The sequence below is a fragment of the Vidua macroura genome, chromosome 2 (assembly GCF_024509145.1).
Source record: "Vidua macroura isolate BioBank_ID:100142 chromosome 2, ASM2450914v1, whole genome shotgun sequence".
In the NCBI taxonomy this organism is placed as follows: Eukaryota; Metazoa; Chordata; class Aves; order Passeriformes; family Viduidae; genus Vidua; species Vidua macroura.
In genome coordinates this window covers 75,906,418-75,921,868 of record NC_071572.1, presented here as the reverse complement: position 1 = coordinate 75,921,868, position 15,451 = coordinate 75,906,418, and the positions used below count along the sequence as shown (strand labels likewise).

The 15,451-nt window shown below is 36.0% G+C and overlaps 1 protein-coding gene across 2 annotated transcripts in view; it reads right to left on the bottom strand.

The window, feature by feature from the left end:
• ACER3 (alkaline ceramidase 3) overlaps positions 1-15,451 on the bottom strand; it is a 56,272-nt gene that overhangs the window by 26,284 nt on the left and 14,537 nt on the right. For both annotated transcript variants that reach the window (XR_008435818.1, XM_053970947.1), the window contains exons 2-3: positions 10,670-10,780; positions 3,469-3,521 (exon numbers count right to left, since the gene is read on the bottom strand). Coding sequence is in view for 1 of the 2 variants with exons in the window: in XM_053970947.1 (XP_053826922.1) it covers positions 3,469-3,521; positions 10,670-10,780 (164 nt within the window). In the remaining variant the exon portion in view is untranslated. The remainder of the gene's footprint in view (positions 1-3,468; positions 3,522-10,669; positions 10,781-15,451) is intronic.

The window sequence follows — 15,451 nt, the reverse complement described above, 5'->3', positions numbered from 1 at the left end:
GTGGAATTAAAATGGTAATCACAAGAGAGTTGATTTCTTAATAGCAGATAAACTCAAAATTGCCATTTATCATTAGAAAGAAAAAGAATTATAGCATCATTTTCTTGTAAAACTTCTCACAAAATAATTTTCATGAATTTCTGATTATAAATATACAGTTAAACTTACCTCCTCCTAAGAAAGACTGAAAATAATGGAAATGAAAAAGGATACAAATGGATCAATGAAGAACCACAGCCTCTGATTTCTAATATGTTAAGCAAACATTAATAGTTAGGGCTTTTAGAACTTTTAGAGCTTGACTTCTAAGAAAAACAAGAACTAGATGCAAAAAAGATTTTGACCTTTTTCCATCATCACTCAAAGTTCTTGGTGGCTGTGCCTGTAAATAAATTGCTTTCCTACCACTGCTACAGGGTACTTAACAAGTTCATAACCATGTTATTCTGAGCAACAAGACTTGTTAAGAGCAGTAAGCAGCTTGCCCAAACTCTTTTATAAAGCCAGCCTGATTCTGCCTGGTTTGGGATAATTTTCTAACTGCACAGTCAAAAACTTCATTTTAGCTTTGGAATTTCCTATTGTGGGAAAAAAAAAAAAAAAAAAAAGTGGATCTAATTCTTTACAGAAGGAGAGAGATGTATTATCTTGAGTGTGAAATATTAGCTTGTTGTGATTTTCGTCATATAAAGCTCAGGAACTGTTTCACAAGAGTGCTAAACAGTTCTCTGCCCAGCTACCACTGATAGATAGGGCAGATGTTGCTTCTTCCCCCAGACTGCCACTGCTTCTCTCCAGTGGGAGGTCAGGCTGGTCTGACTTACAGGGAGCCAAATCCAGGTGCTGAGCCAGCACACAACCAACCTTGCAGAGCAGGGTTTAAATCCCAGGACCTGTGCATTACATGGTCAGGTACCACAACAAGCAGCACAAAGACAGTATCAGGAACTTTGGTAGCAGCTGAAGCTAGCAGGCATGTTCGGTGGCATTGTTGTGATGCCTTAGAGGGGACAAAATAGAAGCAATAGCTGAATTCAGCTTTATAGTAATATATTTTACAAATTCAGAGATGTACTTTTCCAAGTCTGATAGGAATTAACTACAGGATTAATTCATGTGGCTGTTCAAGAGTGTGAGTCATTTAACACCTCATTAAAGAAAAAGGTGGGGGAAGAACAAGAAATAAAATACAGGAAAATCTTTCAAATTTGGACAGGTGCTTACACTCAAGTTCATATGCTGGCAGCATCTCAGGGACATTAGCAACAAAGAGCCTCTCAAAAGATCTTAACTAGAATTTGCATGCAGAAGACAATGACTTCTGTATCCAAAGGAATTAATTCTTCTAGGAGTACTGTCAAAGGCATGCCTGGACAATGAAGAACTATGGAAAGAAGGGAACTCAGGGAGCTGATTTCACTGGCTAAATAAGCATTTTGTGTGCTCCTCAAGAATCCAATCAAGCAAATTCCCATAAAAATAACAGGAAAGGGGAGAACTGCTCAGAAGTATTCTAAACACCTGATTTCAATAACAGAAGTGTTCACATTTATATTAATTCAGCAAATTGAATCGATCATTTACAGTATTAAAACTACAAAACAAATGTAAAAAAAAGTCTCCTTTAATAGCTATGCTGATTTTTAACCCTAACAAGAGATAAAGTGAATGAGGAAAGTTTATTTACTGGTTGAACTGCTTCCTCCATGGTGATCAGTAAGCAAACAACTGGAATAATTATGGCCCGCTTGTGGATTTCACTTGGCTGCCAAAATAAATGTACTTTCTCTGCCTCACACGAAGCCTTTTACATCAGTTGACAAGATGATGCAAGACATTCCTGCCTTCCCCTCATCTGCTTCTGCCCCACTTTATTTACCACAGTTCATAGGCCCCTTAGTTGTTCTGATGCAACACCAGAACTATTGGGCAAGTAGCAGCAAAGTGACTTGGATTAAAATAAAGCCTCTGTACACACACACAAAACCTCCAACAACAACTGAAAAATAACTCAAACCAAAACCAAAAAACACCCCAAAAAAACCCCACCCAAAACAAAACAAACAAAAACACACAATCTCCCCCTTCATAAAAGGTTTTAAGTCTGGATCATTTTAATTATTGTGATTTCAGGGTGTCCTTGCTCACCTCTGCAACAGTGTGAGAAAGAGAATTTGAAATACTGGCCATGATAGGAACAAGCAGCTGAGGGAAGTAATACGAAAAAGGTGGAAATTCAAGGCAGTTTCACCACCAAATACAGGAAAATGGCACCCTAATTTGGGAGAGAGTGGTGAAATGGTTCTACAAACCACTTTTTTCATGCCAAGAAAAGCACCAAATATTCTTGCATGGTGCCAACAGTATGCTTTGTGGAAGCTGACAGTCTCCACCACATGCCAGATATACAAAACAGAGCATTATGGAACAAACATCAAACAATCAGCAATATGTAGGTCCCACTGTGATCAGCAGAAACGCAAGACTCAATTCAGCTGCCACAGCATAGTTGTCTAATGCCACCTGAGATGCTCTGTCATTCCCAATACACCCATCCAAGACTGGCAGATGTGAAAGGAGTCTAAGAAACCTGCACCTCTGTGGGATGGAAGCTGAAGGCTTGAGAGAACACTCACAGGGTCTAATATAACACTAAACATCTCTGTTTAGACAAATGAATCTTTTTTGTGCAAAGATTGCCAGTGGAGTCTAGAGAATGATTCAGCCCAGCCTCTCTCCACTCCACTGATTAAACTGTATTTCCATTGACAGTGGTGGGAACACAGACTTCCAGCACAGACTTCTAAATGTAGGTTTCTTAATCCTGAACAACATCCCACTTCACCTGACTTTAATTCAAAGATGCATTTCCTTACTCTTTACAGAGCTAAAAGAGGACAACAAGACAAGACTTCCTGTGTCCCTTTAGAAAACAGGAAATACCAGGACAATCCCTATGTCCTGTGGTTTGTTACAGAATGCTGTCTACTTGAAAATAGAGAGAAAATGACTCAATTACCACTACTCAGAAGATACTGATTTCAGAATTAATGCTACAGGTATATCTAGATAAACAGAAACATAAAGGTGAGAAAAGTTACAATAAATAGTAATAACTATACTTTATACTGCTTGCTATTATGCCAAAGCTGTGAGAATTTTAAAATAACATCTCGTGTAAAAAGATAACATGATTTCCCAAAAGGATAAAGTGTCCTCTACCACCACAAGCAATTGATGATAGCTCTTATTTTAGACACAAGTATATATTTCTGTATATAATCAGTGGATAATACCTACTGAAACAAGACCTGCATTACTGCCTTGTTGAGAGCAGGAGTCATGCACAATGATACTTAAGGTAGATTAACTCATTTTATACAAGTTTCATCGAGCCAAGAAATGGAAAAATGACTGTACAGCAAGATACACACAGAAAATGATTCACAGCTACTTATCAGTACTCACCTGCATTTCATACTTCAGGGTCATGTGGAAGCACCAAGATCCCAATCCCACAGCTGAAAACAAATCAAAACTATCATCAGCATAATGGTATCTATGTAAAATTTTCAGGTACATTAACTTAAATTTATGAAATGCATGCTTAACAGTGAGAAATAAATTAGAACACCAGCGTTCTACAGCAGGGACAAACCCCCATTTTCCCACAGCCTTCTACTTTATATATAGTCACCAATGAAATCTCTGAATTTATGGGGCTTTGGGTGTGAGTGTCCTCTTAAACTTCTCTTAATACGGTGTCCTATGAATTGGGCATAATCTCAAAGAGGAGACGAGCAGAGAGAACCAGAATAAATGGAATATTATATATCAATTTATCTTTTTCATTTTTTAATTTTAAGTGAATTAAGATTTCTCTGTTCCAACCCTTCTATAAGGCAAAGCATCATTCAATAACTAGTACTCCTGAAAGCCTCTCAATATTTCTGTTTACACTCCAGTTTTAAAACATGTATTTTACCAAAAGCTTTTTGTTGTCTTCATAAAACACAGCACTAATAACACCAGTATTTGGGGTTTGACACCCACAGAGGCTAGTCATTAAAGAGCTAGACTCAATGATTCTCAAGTCAATTCTGTGATTCCAACTCAAGTCAATTCTGTGATTCAAAAGCAGAAGTGAATTCGCTACTAGAACTCAGAACTAGAAATTCAAGGTAAACAAACCAACCCCACATAGGATGGATTTGTTTTGCGAAATGAGATCACCATTTCTGGGCCTTCTCTATAGAAAGATGAGCTTCTAAGAAATGATTTCTATTTATTTGAAATACTTTCTTCACACATTTCAAATTTACTTCAGAAATTACTTTGAGACATATGCTTTGCCTATACAGTTTTTTCAGTTAGGCATGAATAATGCTTCTTGGAAGTTAGATTTCTCTGTTTAGAGCAAAGCTGGTAAAGTATTTAATGCATCATTCATTACTTTGAAATATTATCAGTAAAACACTCACATCAAGCACTAGCTCAGTTTTATACTGCAAAAACAAGTACAGTAATGTAATGTCTTGTCTTCCTTCAAGAAATTATGTTTTACTTCAGACTGTAGTTTCAGAGAAAGCCAAGTATTTTGCACTTGAGCCTTGATCACCAAGTAGTGCTGCCATATTTTGTGGCTAGAGTATCACCTTGTCTACACACACCAGTCAAGTTTCACTAATGCATAAACAACAATTCTATCTCTGTGCACTCTGTAAAGGATTGCCAAGACGGTCAAGAGACATGTCTGGAGATGCTTCCTTAGATGTTATTAAGTAGACCTGTGATTATTACACTTACTCAAGGAAATTAAATACCTAAGCATGTAGCTTTATTGAAATACAAAACTGTAATACAGAATCATTTCAAAATGTATTACCACACACTTCAATGTCATTATTTCTCTGGAAAAATTAAGCAGAGTTCCTACCAGAAAATAAACAACCACATGCACTTCTGTAAACTTTGATCACATTAGTTTGCTTCTGAAAAAATTTTCCAAACAGCAATCCACAATTGCTTTCACCTTCATTGAGATTCTAATGAGAAATTCTCATAGCCATTTTTCTATGTATACAGAATATATGACAACAACTGTTCATTCTGGAGGAAAAAAACCATTAAGATAATCATTAAAATAGTGCCATCCATTATCCTGTCACAGAATACAAACTCTTACAATTTGTAACAAATGTAATTTTCAAGTATGAGCAAAATCACTGCATAAGAAATTTCAACAGATTTTAAATTAACTAAATATGTGGTTGTGGTTTTCTTGTTTGTTTTTGTTAATGTTATTTGGGTTAATAAATCTCAACAATCAGCAACTGAGCTTCTTTCCTTCCTCCTATACAGTAAGAAGCAATTATTTCTAAACTAATTCTTCTTCAGTCTTTGAAAAAATCTAGAATGCTGCATATATTAGTTTTTCAAGTCATTAATTCCATGACTATAGTTAATTTCTACAGTTAAAATTGATAGAACCCCTCTTTCTTCTGCGCAATAATCACTCCTGGAGTTTCTCTGATTATGAAATTTTACTATGCATTGTAGAACAATGTTTTATTCATAGTATCTATATGAAATAGGTATCTGGAAGAAGAAAAGCTTACAGGGATAAATCTTATGGTTCCAGGCTCAAGACATTTTTAAAAAATATTTACTTCACAAAAACCATCTGCAATGAGACCTTCTGCCAGCTTGGTACTTTTCAAAATATGAGCGATCACGATCACTGCAATGACACAAGTTTTCAAGAGAAGCAACTGTCCCATACAGCCACTGACACACTGAACAATAAATTTGCTCCTTACCTTATAAGCAATTTTCATATTTTAGGTGTTTCCTTTTGCAAAGGAGCTTAACTGACTAAAAGCTGCATATTGGTTGGGAAGCTTTAACACCATCTGAAGCAGTACGTTCCATTTCCTCTCTAACTACTGTTACTCACTTTTCATAAATACTACAAGTCACTTGGCATTTTTACATCAGTGAACCTCCCAAGTTATGTGGGATGTATATAAATTATGTACTAAGCACAGAATACACATTAAATCACAATATTATGAGATCAAAATGGCACTTCAGAAGACTAGAAATGCAAAGTCAGGGCTGCTGCTCTATGTAGACTAACAGGGTCTTTTTCTGCCCTGCAGCAAACACCCTGTGTGGTTACTGCCAGTGGATAAAATAGTAGTGTTATGATGATGTAAAAACAATGCATCTACAAACTTAACTTCATACACATACTGTCAAAAAACTTATGGGCAATACCTATGGCTAGAAATAATTGAATATTATACAACAGATCCAGCTCTACATATGAACCCTATAAACCTCCAAGATTTGAATTCTAGAGGGATTTTTTCAATAGTTTTAGGAAGCATCAGAAGCATCATATAATCAATGATAATTTAGTTTGATGTAACTATTCCATCAGCACTCAAAATTCTTGTTATGAGCCTAAATTCTTTACAGAAAAAACAGTTTATTAGGATTTCACAGAAATGGTAACTATATAGACACTGTTTGAAAATATTCTGAAGGAAGGATGCTCCAGATATAAACACCATTATTTAGGTATCTACACATGAACTAGGTGTCAAAGCTTCCACTAAGAGAATGCCATTATTAAGAGCAATGCAGCTGGCCAAATGGGTATTTTAGAAAAAGTCAAATTATTCTCCTGGCTTTATTGACTGCACTGGCAGACAGAACCCTCTGCACAGCTAGACACATATGTTTAGGTGTTTAAATTTGGAGCTAAATTCCATTCTATTTTTTTACAATGCTAGAACTTAATTAAAGATAACCAACAACACACTGTGTCATTAAAAGTTAAAGAATGAAACAAGATTAAAAAGAAGAAGAATTAAATTAACTATTTTTAATGGATTATTTTGTGTTGTAATGGTTTCCCACCACAGCCTAAGAAACAGGAGAGACACTGGTTACTCCAGAGGTACAGCTCTACAATTAACCTCCAGCCTGGCTGGTACTATTCCCAGACACTGCGGTACAAGTGTCTGCACTAGTGAGTTCTTGGAACAGTCTGTGGTATGAATCTGGCCTGTTCCAATGAACACTTTCCCCAAGCAGCTTCCAGGCACAGCCCAGCAGCTGGCAGAGTCTGGGGCCCATGCTCAGCAGGGAATCTGTATGCGGTCACCTTGTTTTGGAGGCTAAGAGGAACAGACACAGGCTGTTCCACACTGCTTGGCTTCAGCACTCGGGAATGTTCCCAACCACAGCTGATTTACCACCACTGACACAGCCCTGGGAGCTTCTCTACAGGTGTTAGGTAAGAGGAAGGGAATTAACTCTGACTGAAGAGGTTCTTTTCACAGACACAGAGTTTCACTGGAAATTAGATTTAGTAAGTTGCTAAAGAGCTCCTATGGCTATGCCTAATACAGAAAAATTTTTACATCTTTTATCTTTTCTCCACTTTGGCACTGCTTGAATGACTGAGCCCTTATTAAACAGGCCAAAGAAATACAAATCAGAACAATCCTTCCAAATTTCAAGTGAAGTATCTAACAAACATTACTTCATTGAATGTTTTCTTATTTCCTCAGGTCCAGAAGTTACACTTCTTTATATATATATATATATATATATATATATATACACACACACACTATTTTTAAAAAAATCAAGACCCTTCCGGAATATGAACCACTTCAGAATTACACAGAATTACAGTTCCCCAAGATGTATGAGGAACTGGCATGTGTAGAACCTGATACAACACTCCAGAATCATAAGGAACTACTCAAAACCAACTGCTTATTCCTTGAGGTAGTAATGGTCTGATGATTTGTTCCACCTACTTCAGGTGATGGAACATACTAAGATTAAGATTGGCTTAAAATTATTCTTCATCATTTCTACGTTGGTTAAATGGTTCTCCAGAGCTTAAAAATCATATCCAGTTCCTATTGAGTTAATTGAGAGCATGCACTTTATGCTGAAAGGCAGCAGAAAAAAGGAATGAGAACAGTGTGCTTTATTGCAAAGGCCTTGTTGAAAAATGTAACTCAGTATTGGCACCAGTATGAACAAGAAATTTATTTGAACAATTATTTCGAAATACCCCTTGTTGTGCTGCCATGATCTTACCATGTACGTGAAACAGAGCTTCCATAATGGAAAATGCATGTACTTCAAAAACGAAATAAATGTCAACCAAAGAGATTGTGGGTATAAAAGGCAAGCACTGAACACGGCGTGGTAAAACACAAAGAAACTGATAATCAGCTAAATGTCTGGAAGCATGCAAAAGAAGCAGCTGATTTGGATCAAAATAATGTCTAGAAACAACACCTCATGTTCTCAAATGCTAACAGATTTAATTTTAACGTTGGCTTTGACAGCTGTCTTTTAGTATCTTGTAAAATCTCAGTAACTATTCAAAATTGTTAAAACCGAACTAAAGTACCCTCCCTTCCACCCCCATCTTCACAGCAGAACAGTTAAAGAATTTCTACTTTGACAAAACAACCCTCACTTAGAAGCTCTGCTGCATGAAATTTAATGAAGCATGCTGCCTCAAGTGAAATCACAAGTTTGTTAAATTCACTATCTTTTCACAGGTTAAGTTTACATTTATTTGCTACAAATTAAATAAATGGATTGAAACCTATTAATAAACAAAATTCATATGATGGAAAGAATTCTGTCTGGTACTTCTTACAAAAATAATTTTCTGTACACTTATTCTATCTCCACTTCAGTATGCCTCTTGTTCAGCCACATGCACAGAGAGAATGGCAATGTTCCGGACATATTTCAACCATATTTAAAATTCTTTTTATGTTCTCATTCACTACTTTTATCCTGTAGTAGAGCAAATGTTAAGTGGTTTGTGATTCCAAATTCCAAATCTTATTCCTGTTTTTCACTGCAAACTATAAAGTCTTCTACATTTCTTTACATCTTTCAACTGCTGTAAAACAGGGTTACAAATATTGAAGCAGACACAAAGCAGAAGGGAAACATTTTTGGGAGAGACCTTTAATATTAGGTTCCAACATGTGAGATAAAAATCAAGCCATCTATCACTTGAGACAGGAATCAAAGCCAACTCAGTCGCAGATGAGCCTAGATGGAACTCAGGACTGCCTTCCAGCACTGCTGTCTAAATACAGGCTGAGCTCCCCTTCGGCAACACCAGAGAGGAAAAATTGAAATCCAAGGTATTTACTGTGATCAAAGACAGTGGGTATGTTTTGGTTTTTTTGTTTTTTGTTTTTTTGGTGGTTTTTGGTTATTGTTTGGTTTGTGTGTTCTTGTTTTTTTAATATTTTAAACATTAAATGGGATATGAGAAATGCCCATCTGGTGTGACAGCCTGGCATTCTTGTCAGATAGTGACCACACATTCTGTCCATCATAAACTGCCACTGACAGAGGTAGCCACAAATCATGGTGAAGACAGTTTCAAACTGAGTTTTAATTTAAGGGGTTCCTTTTCATAGTTTAAAAGAATTGCAGTATGGGACACTGATTCAAGAACACCCAAAGTCAACTTCAGCAAACATTTACACATAATTTCTTAATGATGTGTAAATGTCTCTTTAAAAGTAAACCCCGACATTTAACAATTCTCTCTGTTTCATACTGAGACAAAAATTAGTAATTACGTGAAACCATAGAAAGCCTATAAATAGCTTATTAGAAAGTGCTCAGACAATATGCAAAGCCGTGCATCGTTGCTGCCTATCTTTCAAATAGATCAGCAAAGCTAATATAACTGAAAACTTGTCCATTTGCACCTTGTGTATGTTACAGCTTAACTGGTATCTAGGATACATTTAGCATGTGGATATTTGTTTTTCAACAATGTCCGCCTAAATGCATAACATGCCAATCTTAAAAGTCACATTTATCAATCCCTTACCACTCCAAAGACTGGGAAAAATCTCCATAAAGACAGGAGCTATAGCAAATACAGAAATCCTGTGAAACACAGAAATTCTATGAAATCTAGTTTTGAGACCCAACTGCCGCATCTGAACCATCTTCAAACATCTTTTCTCATAAAGAACAAGACTTCTAGTCACACAATTAACATTTAAAAGGAAGTTGGTTCTTTTCTGAATTATGTTATTTTAGAATGGACAGACTTCCCTTGAGTTGCCTCTTGAAACATGAATATCATGTTGTTCTTCCATTCTTGCAAAACTTCCCAGACATGATGGCTAGGTGATATATGCCAAAGAGGAACTGGAAACAAATTTGAAGTTATGAAAGAATGCCTTTCCAGTTCCCTCTACATCTTGGCAACTTCTTATATTACTCTCCCATACAAATGTCATAAAAATATTAATATAGTGTGAAACTGTTTACAAGTAGAATACACAAGACTCTTTCTGTAATCATCAGAAAAGTACAGAGCAAGCTAAGATGCACTGAGCAGGACCCAAAGCCAGAAAAGGATCACTTTAAAATCTGATCAAATTATTTAGTGAATTCTAATTTCATGTTCCTCCAACAGATAGAAATTTTCTGTAAACATTAACAAGTGTAGCAAATTGAGGTCTACTTTTCACACACATAGTATTTGGATTTAACTACTGGATTTATTAATATCTAGACATATTTTCCATTGTATAGCTGAGCTCTCTTTGTAATGAAAGAGCAAATTAAGTTTTACACATACCTGTAAGACACAAATATGCAGCTAAATACCGTTTTTCAAGGCCATCTTTATAGGTCTGAATCGCACCATAGATTGGAGGTAGAATGAAAATCAGGTTACTCACTGTGTTCCCTGTAGGACAGAAACACAAAGCAGAGATTTAGAATTGGGTACTATGCACTTTAACTAAATCTAACAAAATTATATTCATTCATTAGAGACAGGTTAAACAGTTTTCATCCAGAAAGTGACTCAGCAAAACACCACTGCTCTCCATCCCTGGTCTAGCAGAATGTGTCCCTGCCTCCAGCAAGGGGCTTGGAACTAGATGTTCTTGAAGGTCCCTTCCAACCCAAACCTTTCTAGGACTCTATCCTACATTCTACCCAATGCAAAGAAATTACATGTGCTGCAGAGACCAGAGAAAGCAATACAAGCCAAGAGCCCAGCTCTTGTACGCTGATTTAGATTTGGCTTTTCTTTTCCCAACTGTGCTGACCTAAGCAAAAGTGCAATGAAATCCTGCAAAGTTTAAGTGAAACAAAAGGAAATGGTGCATCTCTCAACAGAAGGGATGCAGATTCAGCTTTTTCACTTAACCACAAATTATAATTTTGAGAATAGAGGTTATGTTATGGGAATTAAATGCCATACAATTTGGGGAAATTAGCAAATCTGTTAAAAAAAGGCTTATACAAAATAAACCGCACATTTTCACACACCATCAGTTAAATATATATAAAACTGAAATCTAATTTGCAAATATCCCAATGAAATATACAATTTATGAGGCTATTAAGACACCAAAAAAACCCTTTTTCTGTATTTTTTTATTCAGCAGAAAATCCCAAAAGCATTTCACATTCTAGAACAAGGAACAAGAGTGAACAGGTCCTTTTTGAATCACACCCCTAATTCAAGCAGCTATTTTTCAGGAGTCCTACTTGCCAAGCTCCATCCAAAAGAAAAGCAAAACATACCAAAATATATTCATATAACCCTAAGTTATTGCAGCACCTCTAAAAACAAAAATCCATACTTCACAGTTTTAAAGAAAATTCAAATGGAAAAAAGGTTATTTCAGAACACATGTAGCAGAAGTGTACCTAGTTCCCTTGAACAAGGTAGCTCTTCTATATTCTCACAAAGTACATACAAATCTCACTTTGAAACAGCCTTCTCAACCAGTTAAAAATCTCATCTGATTTTTATCAGAACTTCTTTAAATCACTTCCTTACTGATTTAACATCATATCCTGGCCAACCATGAATTTCACCAAGTTTTAACAAGTCAAATCAAATGTGCCAGAGATCTCACTCTTCTAGTCAGCTCTGAAGTAAGTTTCTCCATGTAAAAGAAGCCCAGCTGAAAACAAAAAACCTTCTGTAAGGATATACAAGCTTACACCAATATAAAAGGCCTTTTTTGTGTTTAAATTCTTGGTGGAATCATTACTCTTTTACCACATTCCCACAGTGTTGCAATGGGTAGTGATTCACTTTCAACAGAGACCACGTTTGGAAGAAATTCACTCAAAAACGCTGTTGTGTGACACACTGACCATTGCCATGTCCTCCTGTAAATCATGCAAACATGTCATTGAGCCTTGAAAAGTAGAATAAAGGTTACATAGTCTGGATAGCAAAACTTCTGCTTTCTAAAGCAGTGCTCAACTATGCCCATTTTTAAGAGAAGTCAGTAGACATTATATAAATGTCACTGTTCAAGGTCACTTGATTATGAAACTGTCAAAAGCCTGGCAAAAATTCAAATATGAAAATGCCAAACAAAAGAAATACCATAATGTTTATCCACAATTGGGAAGGCACATGACTGTGGAAGAGAGTTGCAGTAGGATAACAAACTTCAGATGCGTGTAAGAATGCAGAAAACAGATTCTTCTGTAGGAAAGGGAAGGGAAGGTTTGAACACTTCCTGTAAAGCTATAATTACATTAAATTATTGAAAATTTATGAGCATTTAATCTGGGAACATCTTGCTGAGAGAGGAAATACCATAGACCTAATCTAGCTGTACATTCCTGCCACTCCTTCTCTGCACTTTTTGGCCCATATTATTCAGAACATTTGCAGCATGGATTAGGCAAGCCTATCTGCAAACATACTTATTGAAAGTAGTGTACATTTTTTTAGAAGAGGAAATGGGGGCAGGGGAACAATAAAGTCCTCTGGCATGCTGCTAGCAAAATTACTTTTTTTAAGAACAAAACTCCAAGGCCTCTTGCAAACCCAAGGTCCCCAGGAATGCATATTTCATAAAAGTCTAGTCTTTATAGGATTATGCTCACACAGAATAGCTCATAAATTCATTTAAAGGGATTTTTACTAATTCCATCAAAAAATGGCAGTGGGATATGCACAGAGATTAGCAAAGAATACCAAGAAAGAAAAAAACGGTGACAAAATGCAGACCCACAACTCTAAAGTTATTTAGCAAACAAGGAAGTGAAACAAGCTTTGAAGGGAATAAATATGGAAGCTGAAAATGGGAAAACAATTCAAAAAGTCAAAAAAAATTCTCATCTTTATTCACTGAATTTCCTTTTTTTAAAAGGTGAGAGACAATGCAGCAGAATTCCCATTTTCCTATGGAAAAACTAGTGAATAGAGAAATTGCAACTAAGGCATGAGGCAAAAGATATGTAAAATAATTAAAGAACAAATTATTGGTTATGCCTGTAAGAAATCGGGTACATCAGAAAGTTGACGAATGCACATGGATAGACCTGGGCTTAACTCTGTACAGCATTCTTATATTTGACTACTGGATTCCTTGAATACTGGTCCAGGGAGTGACCTAACTTTGTTAGTGACCAAAGACTGCTTCTCAACATTTTATCTTCAACATGTCCATCAAAAGAAAAGCAAATCACATTATCTGATGGAGAAATGAATGAATTTACAGACTGAAATGACAAGAACAGGATTAAATATGACAGCCACGAACACACCTTTCAATATGAATATGAATCCTTACTCCATATGTAGAATTAATCTATTTGAAGAGGCAGAAAAGTGAATTTAGACTGTATGGTAACTGACCAAAAACCATCACTGTACGCACCAAACCCCTGAAATTTATTTCCAATAGAAGCAGTGAAAATAGTTATGTCTTCATGCAAGTCAACAGTGGAATACACTGTTCTCTAGTTATTGATAAAAGAAAAAAGAAAGCTCATCAGGTGCAGAGAAGCTCCCCTCAGATGGGAGTGATGAATGGGAGCCTATAATTTCAGAAGGGACAAAAATTGCTCAGCTCACTGAACAAAGCAATGGCTGGATAGAACAAGACTGTGCTCTGTAAAGACATCGTGTGTCAAAGCCAATGACAAAAGGGAGCTGTTTGAACTGAAGGATAATACTGACAATGACTAAATAGATATAAACTAACCCCAAATAAATGCAGGCTAGAATAAAGAGGAAAGCTTCCCATTAGAGAGGAAATATTTACAAGTGCTTCCCCAACAGAAATGAGCAGCGTGATGAACCTGCTTTCAGAGTGGAGCTCAGGAAGCTCCACAATCAGATTACATGATGCAGCAGCCTACCAGAGGACTAAACCAGAGCACATCCACAAAGACTGCACATGGTACTTGGTACAGGGCTAAATTAAGGTCTAATTGTGACAATGTGACTGACTGCACAAATTTCCATAGAAGTCTTTCAAGACTGTTTTAATGCAAATCATTGTTTCAAAGTAATGTTTTCTTTATTGAGAGAATGCCATAAGGTACAAGAACAAAATCAAATTTATGCAAAACATCTTTTCAACAAGCTTCTGTCTGTAGGAAGAACAGTATGAGTGTTAAACCACATCTGCTTCCCGTTCTACAAATACAGCAGCAAAACCTGAAAAGTCTTTTTCTAATGCATGTACATTAACAGTCATCTTCAAGCCCTAAAAATTATGTGTATTATCATCAACACACAAAGATCCATACAAAGACTGACCACAAATACAAACAAAAATAACTTAAAAGGGAAAAGAGTTTCTACAGGCAGACACAGATACAATATACAGCTTACTGTTGCACAGACATTGCAAACAGTTGGGAAGGACACAAATTTGAAATGCCTTTCATAAAATTCCCATTTTTCCAAATATGTAGTTAATTCCACACTAGAAAGTAAGTGCTACAATAAATTTGGATGAAGAGTCAATAGAGAAAAAAAAAGTAAAGTTGTAAATAAGTTGTAAAATAACATGGTCATAAAGGAATAATAAACAGGATGCAAAAAGATAAGGAAAAATGCTAGGAGCTAGAATAAAGATGGTGGTTTTGGTGAGGGAGGAAAAGTGCTATCATAAAAAAGAAGCAAAAAATTACATTCAACTTTTGACAAGGTGATCAGTGTGATTTATCCTGTGTCAAGAGATTCTTTCTCCTATGTTTGTATACAGAATGACAGCAAGATTGACTAAGCACAAAGATCTTTTCAGATTTTAAAATGTTCTTGCTCTCTCTGTCAAACAAATTAAGACTGTTCACTCTCTTATGGTTTTTAAAAGACTCAAACCAATAGAAATAAATGTTACCCTCTGAGAGAAAAGAAGAAAAGTTGTTTAAAAAGTTGACTATACATAAGGAGCTAATTTAATATCAGGTCTAACAAACACAACATTCACCACAGTAAGATTTTTTCATTATAGTAAGATTTTTGCATCCCACTATGAAACAGGAGAAAGGTATATATTTAAGAAAATAGCAGCCACTTTCCTAAGTTGTAATAGAGTCAAAGTATCCCTTTAAGTAAAACACACAAGCAAACAAAGTTTTGGGG